General features: G+C 40.8%; 1 protein-coding gene across 3 annotated transcripts; it reads left to right on the top strand.

Moving 5' to 3' along the window:
* The first annotated feature begins 663 nt into the window (after positions 1 to 663).
* Positions 664 to 14,373, top strand: LOC121843272 (zinc finger protein 239-like). Of its 3 annotated transcripts, none has more exons than XM_042312877.1 (3): positions 664 to 908; positions 1,039 to 1,216; positions 12,681 to 14,373. In XM_042312877.1, the coding sequence occupies exons 1-3, from the start codon at positions 795 to 797 to the stop codon at positions 13,838 to 13,840; spliced, it is 1,452 nt and encodes a 483-aa protein (XP_042168811.1). In that variant the 5' UTR covers positions 664 to 794; the 3' UTR covers positions 13,841 to 14,373. The 3 variants fall into 3 exon arrangements, with proteins under 3 accessions (XP_042168811.1, XP_042168812.1, XP_042168810.1); XM_042312878.1 differs by lacking the exon at positions 12,681 to 14,373 and adding an exon at positions 4,683 to 6,898 and having other exon boundaries at positions 695 to 908; XM_042312876.1 differs by lacking the exons at positions 664 to 908; positions 1,039 to 1,216 and adding an exon at positions 9,044 to 9,869.
* The last annotated feature ends 715 nt before the right edge of the window (positions 14,374 to 15,088 follow it).

The raw sequence follows: 15,088 nt of genomic DNA, 5'->3' as shown, positions 1-15,088 counted from the left end.
AATAATGTTTTTTAAGGGGTATTGTACTGAAGTTCTACACTTGAATAATTTATTCTGTATTGTAGGAATTGTTAAAGCTACAAAGACAGAGGGCCATCAACAAAACGTTAACATTGAAAAACAGCATCGCTATAGGGAGAGAAGGAAACGCCCAGATTGGAGAAAATGCCTTATGTCCGTAGTATTTGAGTTAGGCCTATAAGGTTAGACAGACCGATCCGATTGAAATCTCTATGGCGTTTATTAGGTCCGTAGTATTTGAGTTAGGCCTATAAGGTAAGACAGGCCGATCCGATTGAAATCTCTATGGCGTTATTGAATTGAAAAAACTCAACCCTGTAGATTATTGTGAAATGGCTAGCTAGTTAGCTGGGTGTGCGCTAATAGTGTTTCAAACGTCACTCTGTCTTTTTTGGTCCTCCAATAATCGGTATTGGCGTTGAAAAATCATAATCGGTCGACCTCTAGTTGAAACAGTCCTTTATAGTGTGTTGATAATAATCCACGGGGTTGAAACAGTCCTTTATAGTGTGTTGATGATAATCCACAGGGTTGAAACAGTCCTTTATAGTGTGTTGATAATAATCCACAGGGTTGAAACAGTCCTTAACCTCTCTGGGATCGTTCTGGATGCTAGCGATTGCAGGGCGCCAAATTCAAACAACAGAAATCTCATTATTAAAATTCCTCAAACATACAAGTATTATCCACCATTTTAAAGATACACTTCTCGTTAATCTTCTCATTAAATTGTAGGCCCTGTTCAGAGATATTAATGCCTCTTGTAAGACCCTATGATTGTTCACACAGGAGAGAGACACGACTATCCTGGATCCTCTGGGGAGCCTCAACAACATCCTGATGCTGACGAGGCAGAGAAGAGTCTCTCCAGATCAGAACACCAGATGGTACAGCTTGGTCTGGTCTAGCATACAGCTTTCTCTATCGGGGGCTGGGTTTCTGTAAAGCACTTTATGACAACAGTGACATCAGCATCCATAATGATATGTGTCTGTGTCCCCTCTTTATGGTTACCAGGACAACGCTAGCCCTTCCTCCCTCCCGGAGTCCCCGTGTCGTGCCTCTCCCAGTAGCACCTTACTGCTGGGTATGAAGAGGTTGTCTGTGCTGCTGGTGGACTGCAGGAAAACAACGGGGCTGAGTGGAACTGTGAGAGGTGGAGAAGAGATGAAAGGATCAGATTTGACTCATCAAAGTAAGTGCTGTAGTTTAGTTTGAACAAATACAATAGATCTGCCCACTGGTATCTGTTACCAGGACAACCAGCAGAGTTCTGTTAGTTGACAAGAAGATGGACTGGTATGAGTTACCATGACAACCATCACAGTTCTGCTAGTTGACAGGAAGATAGACTGGCCGCTCTGTCAGAACATCAGCTGACTGGATTTGGGAGAAAGAGAAATGGGGAAGGCTTGGGCGAGTTGCTGTGGGGGGTGCAGTGCTGTTGACCGGGGTAGGAGTAGCCAGGTGGAAAGCATGGCCAGCCATAGAAAAATGCTTGTTGAAATTCTCAATTATGGTGGATTTATCAGTGGTGACAGTGTTTCCTATCTTCAGTGCAGTGGGCAGCAGGGAGGAGGTGTTCTTATTCTCCATGGACTTCACAGTGTTCCAGCAGAGTTCTGTTAGTTGACAGGAAGGTGGACTGGTATCTGTTACCAGGACAACCAGCAGAGTTCTGTTAGTTGACAGGAAGGTGGACTGGTATCTGTTACCAGGACAACCAGCAGAGTTCTGTTAGTTGACAGGAAGGTGGACTGGTATCTGTTACCAGGACAACCAGCAGAGTTCTGTTAGTTGACAGGAAGGTGGACTGGTATCTGTTGGACAACCAGCAGAAGTTAGTGACAGGAAGGTGGACTGGTATCTGTTACCAGGACAACCAGCAGAGTTCTGTTAGTTGACAGGAAGGTGGACTGGTATCTGTTACCAGGACAACCAGCAGAGTTCTGTTAGTTGACCTGGTATCTGTTACCAGGACAACCAGCAGAGTACTGTTAGTTGACAGGAAGGTGGACTGGTATCTGTTACCAGGACAACCAGCAGAGTTCTGTTAGTTGACAGGAAGGTGGACTGGTATCTGGGACAACCAGCAGAGTTCTGTTAGTTGACAGGAAGGTGGACTGGTATCTGTTACCAGGACAACCAGCAGAGTTCTGTTAGTTGACAGGAAGATAGAGTAGTGTATATGGATGTTATGAATATCATAACACTGAAAAAGGATTCTGCCAATGAAAAGAGAGAAACCAGTAGACCATATAAAACCTTGATGAAAGTTAGCTTTAGAGAGAAACCAATAGACCATATAAATCCTTGATGAAAGTTAGCTTTAGAGAGAAAGTTTCAAGATGATCTGATGTAAGGTGCTTGTTTTACAAAACCTTTTCCTAAAAACATTATGGATGTTACATTGCCTGTCCCAGTCAACCCCCCTCTCTTTTCAAGACTCTAGAACAGGCACACTAAACTCCAGACACTTCAATGTGGTCTGTATTGCCTCATTACCATCTGATCTACAAATATATTATTCTACACTACTGGTCAAAAGCTTTAGAACACCTACTCATTGAAGTTTTTTTTTTAATTTGGACTTTTCTATTGTAGAATAATAATAAGTGAAGACATCAAAACTATTAAAAAACACATGGAATTCAAACAACAGAAATATAAATATTTAATAACAGTCATATAAATACAAGTGTAATACATCAAAATAGCTTAACTTCTTGTTAATCCAGCCCCGGTGTCAGATTTCAAAAAGGCTTTACGGCGAAAGCAAACCATGTGATTATCTGAGGATAGCGCCCCACATACAAAAACATGAAACCCAGATTTCAATTAGGCAGTTGTGACACGATAGTCAGAAATAGCGATATAATATATGCATTACCTTTGAGGATCTTCTTCTGTTGGCACTCCAAAAGGTCCCAGATACATCACAAATGGTCATTTTGTTCGATAAAGTCCTTCTTTACATCCATAAAAACTCAGTTCAGCTGGCACCCTTCAGTCAATAATCCACCGATTTCCCTTCATCAAAATGCATACAAATGAATGAACCCCAAACGTTACTCATAAACTTATCCAAACTTAGTCAAACAACATTTATAATTAATCCTTAGATACGCTAATATGTAAATAATCTATAAAATTTAAGACCGAGAATAGTTATTGTCTTTACCTGAGACAAACAAAAAAACAGTCCTTTATAGTGTGTTGATGATAATCGACAGGGTTGAAACAGTCCTTTATAGTGTGTTGATGATAATCCACAGGGTTGAAACAGTCCTTTATAGTGTGTTGATGATAATCCACAGGGTTGAAACAGTCCTTTATAGTGTGTTGATGATAATCCACAGGGTTGAAACAGTCCTTTATAGTGTGTTGATGATAATCCACAGGGTTGAAACAGTCCTTTATAGTGTGTTGATAATAATCCACAGGGTTGAAACAGTCCTTTATAGTGTGTTGATAATAATCCACAGGGTTGAAACAGTCCTTTACAATCCACAGGTTTGAAACAGTCCTTTATAGTGTATTGATAATAATGTTAGGCTAGAAGCCATGGGTTAATGATGTCCCTCTGTTCCAAATGTTAGGCTAGTAGCCAAGGGTTAATGATGTCCCTCTGTTCCAAATGTTAGGCTAGTAGCCATGGTTTAATGATGTCCCTCTGTTCCAAACCAAATGGTAGGCTAATAGCCATGGGTTAATGATGTCCCTCTGTTCCAAACCAAATGGTAGGCTAGTAGCCATGGGTTAATGATGTCCCTCTGTTCCAAACCAAATGTTAGGCTAGTAGCCATGGGTTAATGATGTCCCTCTGTTCCAAACCAAATGGTAGGCTAGTAGCCATGGGTTAATGATGACCGTATGCTTATATGCTTTTCTTCCAGTGGAGATTAGTTTATAAATTACCTGGCTGGGCTGTGGGACAGTGGAGATACAGTTGATAAATTACCTGGCTGGGCTGTGGGACAGTAGAGATTAGTTTATAAATTACCTGTCTGGGCTGTGGGACAGTGGAGATTAGTTTATAAATGGCCTGGCTGGGCTGTGGGACAGTGGAGATTAGTTTATAAATGGACTGGCTGGGCTGTGGGACAGTGGAGATTAGTTTATAAATGGCCTGGCTGGGCTGTGGGACAGTGGAGATTAGTTTATAAATGGCCTTGCTGGGCTGTGAGACAGTGGAGATTAGTTTATAAATGGCCTGGCTGGGCTATGGGACAGTGGAGATTAGTTTATAAATGGCCTGGCTGGGCTGTGGGACAGTGGAGATTAGTTTATAAATGGCCTGGCTGGGCTGTGGGACAGTGGAGATTAGTTTATAAATGGCCTGGCTGGGCTGTGGGACAGTGGAGATTAGTTTATAAATGGCCTGGCTGGGCTGTGGGACAGTGGAGATTAGTTTATAAATGGCTTGCTGGGCTGTGGGACAGTGGATCTTTTGGGATAATTAAAATGGAACTGTTAACATGTATTACCAGTGGATTATTGCAAATGTGTATCAACCAATCAGCATTCAGGATCCATTCAGGATCCAAACTACTTCTTTTCTAATGAGGAATCTAGACTTGATTAAACCGCATAAGACATTTTTATCATGTGTAGGTTTCATTCATTTGGTTTTAACCAAATACTATGTTTGTCTTTGACAGGAGAGAGGCCAGACTCTCACTCTGACACTAGGAAGAGTCCTACAGGGGAATCGGCCCCAGTGACATCCAAACCAGCAAGACCCCACCACTGTTCCCAGTGTGGAAAGCGATTTATCCGGTTAGGGCACCTGAAACAACATAAGAGAACACATACAGGGGAGAAGCCATTCCAATGCTCCCAGTGTGGAAAGGGTTTTGGACAGTCAAGTGATCTAAAAGTGCATGAAAGAATACACACTGGAGAGAAGCCGTATCAATGCTCACAGTGTGAAAATACATTTTTCTCATCAGGGGACCTGAAATCACATGAGAAAACACACTTAGTAGAGAGGCCTTTCCAATGCTCCCAGTGTGGAAAGGGTTTTATCCAGTCATCGCATCTGAAAGAGCATGAAAGAATACACACAGGAGAGAAGCCATTCCAATGCTCCCAGTGTGGAAAGAGTTTTACCCAGAGAGGGAAGCTGACAAATCATGAAAGAAGACATACAGGGGAGAAGCCTCATCACTGCTCTCAGTGTGGAAAGGGTTTTGGACAGTCAGGGCATTTAAAAGTGCATAAATGAACACACACTGGAGAGAAGCCATATCAATGCTCCCAGTGTGAAAATAAATTTTTGTCATCAGGGTACCTGAAATCGCATGAGAAAACACACTTAGTAGAGAGGCCTTTCCAATGCTCCCAGTGTGGAAAGGGATTTATCCAGTCATCACATCTGAAAGACCATGAAAGAATACACACAGGAGAGAAGCCATTCCAATGCTCCCAGTGTGGAAAGAGTTTTACCCAGAGAGGGAAGCTGAAAGATCATGAAAGAACACATACAGGGGAGAAGCCTCATCACTGCTCTCAGTGTGGAAAGAGTTTTGGACAGTCAGGGCATTTAAAAGTGCATGAAAGAACACACACTGGAGAGAAGCCGTATCAATGCTCCCAGTGTGAAAATAAATTTTTCTCATCAGGGGACCTGAAATCACATGAGAGAACACACTTAGTAGAGAGGCCTTTCCAATGCTCTCAGTGTGGAAAGGGATATATTCACTCATGGCATCTGAAAGAGCATATGAGAATACACACGAGAACAACCATTCCAGTGCTCTCAGTGTGGAAAGGGGTTTAACTGGGTAGTGAGCCTGAAAAGGCATAAAATGACACACGCATGAGAGAAGCCTTTCCACTACTCCCAGTGTGGAAAAAGTTTGACCCATTTAGGGAATCTAAAAATGCACGAGAGGGCACACTCAGGAGAGAAGCCTCACATCTGTTCCCAGGGTGGAAAGGGTTTTGTTCAGTTAGTGCACCTAAAAACACACGAGAGGACACACATGAGTGTAGCCTCACCTTTGCTCCCAGTGTAGAAAGGGTTTTGTTCAGTTAGTGCACCTAAAAACACACGAGAGAACACACACATGAGTGTAGACTCGCCTTTGCTCCCAGTGTAGAAAGGGTTTTCTTCAGTTAAGGGGCATGAAAGAAAATGAGAGACACACACAGGTAGAAGACACCATTGGAGCAGGGCTTCATTCATTTCAAAACCAGTGTTTACATCACCTAGATATGAAAAAACAACCAGTTGAATAAAGGAATGCATTTACAAATTCTTCAACTACATATCATATTAAGAATTTGAAAGACAGTACAATAATAAATATTAAAATTATTTGGATGTATTTAAAATAGTTGTGAATGTACTTAGTAGTAGTTTAAAAAAAAAAAGTAACAAACAACGTCACATGTACAGGTCTTATTTCACTGTTTAATCACAATATACAGCCCAACTCTACATTGGTGTCCCATCTGGTGTGGCTTCTTCTGCTCATCTGCTTCTTTCAGATTTTTGACAAGCTTTCCATTGTACCTGGCAGAGCAATTGGTGAGATGTTTAGTCAGTTCTCTTATTTTTTTTATTTTACCTTTATTTAACTAGGCAAGTCAGTTAAAGAACAAATTCACTGTACCTGATTTGTACCTTGTCAGTTCGGGGGTTTGAACTTGCAACCTTCCCGGTTACTAGTCCAATGCTCTAACCACTAGGCTACCCTGCCGCCCCATCCATCTGATGTATGGAATGATGTAGCTGTGCTGTGATGATTTTGAATCCTTGCACGCAATCTGTGGCAAGCATGTAGGAGCAGTATAGACCTTGTCTGTTCATTATATACATCTACATGATGTGTTGTTACACCATGTAGGAGCAGTATAGACCTAGTCTGTTCATTATATACATCTACAAAATGTATTGTTACACCATGTAGGAGCAGTATAGACCTAGTCTGTTCATTATATACATCTACAAAATGTATTGTTATTATATACACTACAAAATGTATTGTTACACCATGTAGGAGCAGTATAGACCTAGTCTGTTCATTATATACATCTACATGATGTATCGTTACACCATGTAGGAGCAGTATAGACCTAGTCTGTTCATTATATACATCTACATGATGTATTGTTACACCATGATATAGACCTAGTCTGTTCATTATATACATCTATGATGTATCGTTACACCATGTAGGAGCAGTATAGACCTAGTCTGTTCATTATATACATCTACATGATGTGTATGTAAGAGCAGTATAGACCTAGTCTGTTCATTATATACATGATGTATTGTTACACCATGTAGGAGCAGTATAGACCTAGTCTGTTCATTATATACATGATGTATTGTTATACTATGTAGGAGCAGTATAGAACCAGCTGCATATTGTGAGATGATCTGTTTGATTATTGATATCCTAAATGCAGATGTGTAGTATAGTAGCCTATGTTTTATAAACTTGCTCATTAAAAATCTGTTCTGATCAACACATGCTTCTCTTTTGTATGTATCCATATAGTTTAAATAAAAATACATGAAAAATAAAAGTTTTGTCTGAAAATAAAAAATAAAATAAAGATTTTTACCACGTTCACGTGCTAGTCGGAACTAGGAAACTTGCGTTCAACTAATCAGCAAGTCAGGAATGTTTGAGTTTCCTAGTTCAGCGCATTTACCAACTTCAGTCGGTAGTAAATGGTGTGGCCAGTGTGACGTATAATCTAGTGGACGGGACGCTTCCTCAACAACAGCTGGTCGGTTACCTCGGTAACCAACAGAGCCGAAACATTGAAGCTCTTCACCTTTTACTGCAAAGGGGGCTAAATCAGGGTCACACAGAGTGATTCTTGGTCGTCTCAAAACAAATATACTCTTAAAGAAAAGTATACATCTCACATACATGGTTTATGGGCAACAACAACAAAAAGAAGACACGTTTTGGGTTTGTTTATTACACTCTATATACATCACAGAAGAAATATAACAAAACTGTTTGACATAGAAACACCAGATTTTTGTCGGGATGTTTGAATGAGCCTTTATTTACAACGAAATTCTGAAATAAATGTAAATAAATAAATAATTGCAGCATAAATGACTGCAGGAAATGGCTACAGCGCTTTCTGCGTATATTTGCCGCTGTGTTTTAAACGCACTTCTCTCGGATATGGCTGGTTGTCCCATTTAATGTCATATTTACTTTGCTAGTAGCTAGCTGGCTTGCTTTGGTAGCCAGACACTAGACTATCAAAGATATTTATAACTGGCAACCCACTGGGCACAGACGTCAATTCAAGGTCTATTCCACTTTGGTTCAATTGTAATTTTAATTGAAATTACGTGTAAAGCCGAGACACTCCATTTCGTATGATATGTTACGAATTTCTATTTGTTGTGGCTAACATTAGCTAGGCTAGTGGTTGGGTTTATGGGGTTAAGGTTAGGGTTGGGGTTAAGCTAACAGGGTTGATTCCTCAGATGGGGCCACAGTGTCTCCTGACCCCTCCTGTCTCAGCCTCCAGTATTTATGCTGCAGTAGTTTATGTGTCAGGGGGCTAGGGTCAGTTTGTTATATCTGGAGTACTTCTCCTGTCCTATTCGGTGTCCTGTGTGAATCTAATTGTGCTCTCTCTAATTCTCTCTTTCTCTCTCTCTTGGAGGACCTGAGCCCTAGGACCAGGCCTCAGGACTACCTGACATGATGACTCCTTGCTGTCCCCAGTCCACCTGGCCATGCTGCTACTCTAGTTTCAACTGTTCTGCCTGTGATTATTATTATTTGACCATGCTGGTCATTTATGAACATTTGAACATCTAGGCCATGTTCTGTTATAATCTCCACCCGGCACAGTCAGAAGAGGACTGGCCACCCTACATAGCCTGGTTCCTCTCTAGGTTTCTTCCTAGGTTTTGGCCTTTCTAGTGAGTTTTTCCTAGCCACCGTGCTTCTACACCTGCATTGCTTGCTGTTTGGGGTTTTAGGCTGGGTTTCTGTACAGCACTTTGAGATATCAGCTGATGTACGAAGGGCTATATAAATACATTTGATTTGATTTGATTCCTAACAGGGTTTATTCATAATGTACAAATCCCTATTCAGCCTCTACATTTGCGTAGAGGAAATTAATATATGTAAGAAGTAAGAGAACTGGTTATTTAACAATTATTATTTAACAATTATTTTTTTTACGTTTTCCAGAATATTGTTTTTGTTCAACTGTGTTACTCACTCCAGTCAGCAGGTGGCGATGAGTCTTTCAGGTGACGCCTCTTCCGTGACGTATAATGTAGTGGACGGGATGTTTTTTCGACAACAGCAATTCAGCCACCTCGGTAGCGTGCTAGCCAACATAAAACTATAACATTGAAGCCTTTTGGCCATTTTTGTGTATATTAACCTCAGTGTTTTAAACACACTGTCTGCGTATTTACAAATTACTCTATTTAATTTACTATTTACGTTGTTAGCCATCTAGCTAAGTAACATTAGGCTAATGCTAACTAGCTTACTTTCTAACATCCTCGACCATGAGTTCACTAAGCTACTCCCTCCCTGCTAAAGAAGAGGAGGTCTGCTGGACGGAGAAAGATGTTCTCGTGAAAGAGGAGAAGGAAGAGGAGGCTGTTACAGTTAAACAAGAAGTAGAGGGTGAGACTGTTACAGTTAAACAAGAAGTAGAGGATGAGGCTGTTACAGTGAAAGAAGAGGAGAAAGACGTGAAAGAGGAAGAATTTACATTGAAAGAGGAAGAAGTTACGGTGAAAGAAGAGGAAGAATCTTTAAGAGTGAAAGAGGGAATGAAGGAGGGGGAGATTACTGTCCCGTTGGAGGAGACTGGAGATCTGATTAACACCAGTAAGTGCTGTTTTAAAAACAGTGGAACAAAGCACTTTGAGATATCAGCTGATGTAAGAAGAGCTATATAATTACATTTGATTTGGTCAAATGAGCCGTAATTCGCAAAAGGCGGTCAAGCCACCCATGCATCTGTTTCTGCCTGAATTTTATTTTAAGTGAATAGACGACACTTTACGGTAGCGCGTGTTTTCTGTGAGGGGAAACTGAGTCGGGGGTTCTCTAATGCTCAGATAGAAACGACAGCTACAAATTATTCCAAGCAAACAGTTTCACGTACGCTTATTCAATCTTCCCTAATCAAAAAGAAACCAAATCGTTTAGTTCATTTTCGCACCTTTTAATTTTTTACATTTTACCTTTATTTAACTAGACATGTCAGTTAAGAACAAAATGTTATTTTCAATGACGGCCTAGGAACAGTGGGTTCAACAACAACTGCCTTGTTCAGTGGCAGAACGACAGATTTTTACCTTTTACCTCATCTCAGGGATTTGATCTTGCAACCTTTCGGTTACTGGTCCAATGATCTAACCTCCCCACTGGGCTACCTGCCGACCTTAACAAAAATTAACTTGGTATCAGGGGTAGAGTGAGTCTGCTTCATCAAGTACTGAGTTAAGGGTCTGAATACTTATGTAAATCAGTTCCAGATTTTGTTTAAATACATTTGCAAAAATGTATACAAACCTGTTTTCGCTTTGTCATTGTGGGGTATTGTGTGTAGAATAAAAATCGGAGTAAAATAAATGTAATCCTTTTTAGAACAAGGCTGTAATGTAACAAAATGTGGAAAAAGTCAAGGGGTCTGTATAAAAGAGTGCAAAATATCCAATCAGAAATTATTATTTTCTCTGTTGAACATTGGATGATCCGGGCCAATAGCTGAAGTCTATTTTTATAGCGGACACTCGGGTGTCTTATTGCTCACATGTTCTATTTTCTCTCCATTTGATCCAGTGTTGAGGCTCAGCGGAGTGGATGTGTTGTTTCCTACCTTCACCACCTGGGGGCGGTGATACGACTTGGTCTATTAAGACACTCAGTTTAATGCCGGTTAGATTTCATGATCAAACAATGAATACATCTAACAGGGTTCTAGGCTTTATCAGAAAGTTAGTTATTTTTGAATAACCTAAAACATGGGAACCCTCAAGTAATAATGAGAGAGAGAAGGAACAATAGCAAGATATGAAAATCACATGAGAAATTTGAACAAACGTTTATAACAAAGCATTATCAAGACAGAAATGATGCATGCAAGCCCCGCCCCCAATTGGAACCAAACGTCCAAAAAATAACCTACTAATTTAAATATCATAACAGTATTAAGACAAAATTCAAGTTAGTATTTTCCAAACTGTTCTAATGAAGTGTTTTAAAATCCTAATGTTGCAGCTTTTAAAATGTGAATAATTTTGGAAAGTCTGATTCTATGCTATTTGTCAATCACATATATATATTCGGAATGACAAATCTCACAGGAAGTGAGATTGAGAAAACAATACCAAGATGGAAAAATTCAATGAGGAGTGAAAGGCAAACTGAGGCCACAGTGGAGGAAAGCTGAGGAAATAAATGATGCGTCGTTGGCCTAGGTCTATTAGATAACCAGATAGGGCTACTACACAGCTCATTACTACCACAGATAACCAGATAGGGCTACTACACAGCTCATTACTACCACAGATAACCAGATAGGGCTACTACACAGCTCATTAATACCACAGATAATCAGATAGGGCTACTACACAGCTCATTACTACCACAGATAATCAGATAGGGCTACTACACAGCTCATTACTACCACAGATAATCAGATAGGGCTACTACACAGCTCATTACTACCACAGATAACCAGAGTACAGGCTACTACACAGCTCATTACTACCACAGATAACCAGATAGGGCTACTACACAGCTCATTAATACCACAGATAATCAGATAGGGCTACTACACAGCTTATTACTACCACAGATAATCAGATAGGGCTACTACACAGCTCATTACTACCACAGATAACCAGAGTACAGGCTACTACACAGCTCATTACTACCACAGATAACCACATAGGGCTACTACACAGCTCATTACTACCACAGATAACCAGATAGGGCTACTACACAGCTCATTACTACCACAGATAATCAGATAGGGCTACTACACAGCTCATTACTACCACAGATAACCAGAATACAGGCTACTACACAGCTCATTACCACCACAGCTCCACTAGAGTTGGAATGGGCTAAAAGATTTGGCTCCACTAAATATAGTTTGTCAATGCCATGATTCCTCTTCTCCTTCCTGTAGCAATGCAAGTCATTTTCAGTCAACCTTCAGCTTTTGGAAAAGTAAAAAATGACTCCTACTTATTCAAATTACACCAAGATTCTTTTAAATTAGATTTTTTTTTGTAATCTGGCCTCGGGTTATTCAATCACATGTATTTATAAAGCCCTTTTTACATCAGCCGATGTCACAAAATGCTATACAGAAACCCAGCCTAAAACCCCAAACAGCAAGCAATGTAGATGTAGAAGCACGGTGGCTAGAAAAACTCCCTAGAAAGGCCGGAATCTAGGAAGAAACCTAGAGAGGAACCAGGCTCTGAGGGGTGGCCAGTCCTCTTCTGGCTGTGCCAGGTGGAGATTATAACACTACATGGCCAAGATGTTCAAACGATCATAGATGACCAGCAGGGTCAAATAATAATATTGAGGGATCTGATTTGAATTCAACCTCCTCGCAAGATAGTTGTGGAGGTTTCATTCAGGTCTCTATTTAAAGAAACACTATGTATTTTGCAGGAGAAAGACCAGACTCAGAGGAACCAGAGACGTCCAAACCAGCAAGACGACACCACTGCTCCCACTGTGGAAAGGGTTTTAACCAGTTAGGGGACCTGAAAACACATGAGAGAATACATACAGGAGAAAAGCCATACCACTGCTCCAAGTGTGAAAAAGGTTTTAACCAGTTAGGAAACTTGAAGCGGCATGAGAGAATACATACAGGAGAAAAGCCGTACCACTGCTCCCACTGTGGAAAGGGTTTTAACCAGTTGTGGGACCTGAAAGGCCACAAGACTTTGCACACAGCGGAGAAGCCTTATCACTGCTCCCTTTGCGGAAAGAGTTTTACAGTGTTAGGGAGCTTGAAAATACACGAGATAAATCACACAAGGGAGACGCCTTACCACTGCTCCCAGTGTGAAAACAGTTTTACCGAGTTAGGGAGCCTGAAAATACACGAGAGAATACACACAGGAGAGAAGCCTTACTACTGCTCCCAGTGTGGAAAGAGATTTACCCAGTTAGAAAGTCTGAAAGAGCATAAGATACTGCATACAAGGGAGAAGCCTTACCCCTGCTCCCTTTGTGTAAAGAGATTTTCCTCATCAGGGTGCCTGAAAAGACATGAGAGGACACACACAGGCGATAAACCTTTCCAATGCTCCCAGTGTGGAAAGAGTTTTTCCTTGTTAGCGAGCCTGAAAAGACATGAGAGGACACACACAGGAAATAAGACTCATCACTGCCCCCAGTGTGGAAAGAGTTTTAACCTTAAAGAATACCTGAAAGTGCATGAGAGAATACACATAGGGGAGAAGCTAGAGAAGCATTTCCACTGCTCCCAGTGTGGAAAGAGTTTTTCCTTGTTAGCGAGCCAGAAAAGACATGAGAGGACACACACAGGAAATAAGACTCATCACTGCCCCCAGTGTGGAAAGAGTTTTAAGCTGAAAGGACAACTGAACCAGCATGAGAGAATACACACAGGGGAGAAGCCATACCACTGCTCCCAGTGTGAAAAGAGTTTTGCCTGGTTAGGGGACCTGAGAAGACATGAGAGGACGCACACGGGAGAGAAGCCTCATCACTGCTCCCAGTGTGGAAAGCGTTTTACCCAGTTAAGACACATGAAAAGACATGAGATAATACACACAGGAGATAAGAACGTAGGCTGAACAGTGAGACATAGGACAGATGTAGGCTGCTGAACAGTAGGACATAGGACAGATATAGACTGAACAGTGGAACAGAGGACAGATGAAGGCCCAATACATGATGGGACAGTAGTCCCCAGACACTCTGAATGTGTCTTGACTTTCGGGTTTTTTCCTCCTGCATGTATTATAAAGGATTGTGTTTGTGGATGTGTTTTCTGGGTGAGGGTTTGGTTTGTGCCCGAGCACAGCTGATTCAAAGAACCAACTCATCATCAAGCTTTTCTTATTTGAATGGGCTGTGTAGTGTTAGAGGACCTGAAAGAATACAGAGGTTTTGTTCTGGCTGTTGTTTTTGACTGAGAATTGTTCTGACTTTTCTCTTTTTCTTTTAAGTTGTTGAAATGTTCCCGGAATCACTGACCTTCACATCTTAAAGTAATGATGGACTATCATTTAGCTGTCTTCAGTATACCACCCCTACCTTGTCACAACACAACTGATTGGCTCAAACACATTAAGAAGGAAAGAAATTGCACAAATTAACTTTTAACAAGGCACACCTGTTAATTGAAATGCATTCCGGGTGACAACCTCATGAAGCTGGTTGAGAGAATGCCAAGAGTGTGCGAAGCTGTCATCAAGACAAAGGGTGGTTACTTTGAAGAATCTCAAATATATTTTGATTTGTTTAACACTTTTTTGGCTACGAAATGGTTCCATGTGTGTTATTTCATAGTTTTGATGTCTTCACTATTATTCTACAATGTATAAAGTACTAAAAATAAATAAAAACCCTTGAATGAGTAGGTGTGTCCAAACTTTGACTGGTACATACAGTGCCTTGCGAAAGTATTCGCCCCCTTGAACTTTGCGACCTTTTGCCACATTTCAGGCTTCAAACATAAAGATATAAAACTGTATTTTTTTGTGAAGAATCAACAACAAGTGGGACACAATCATGAAGTGGAACGACATTTATTGGATATTTCAAACTTTTTTAACAAATCAAAAACTGAAAAATTGGGCGTGCAAAATTATTCAGCCCCGTTAAGTTAATACTTTGTAGCGCCACCTTTTGCTGCGATTACAGCTGTAAGTCGCTTGGGGTATGTCTCTATCAGTTTTGCACATCGAGAGACTGAAATTTTTTCCCATTCCTCCTTGCAAAACAGCTCGAGCTCAGTGAGGTTGGATGGAGAGCATTTGTGAACAGCAGTTTTCAGTTCTTTCCACAGATTCTCGATTGGATTCAGGTCTGGACTTTGA

Source organism: Oncorhynchus tshawytscha, unplaced genomic scaffold, assembly GCF_018296145.1.
Source record: "Oncorhynchus tshawytscha isolate Ot180627B unplaced genomic scaffold, Otsh_v2.0 Un_contig_11876_pilon_pilon, whole genome shotgun sequence".
NCBI classification, from domain to species: Eukaryota; Metazoa; Chordata; class Actinopteri; order Salmoniformes; family Salmonidae; genus Oncorhynchus; species Oncorhynchus tshawytscha.
The sequence above is the reverse complement of the archived record's forward strand: the minus strand, read 5'-3'. Positions and strand labels throughout refer to the sequence as shown.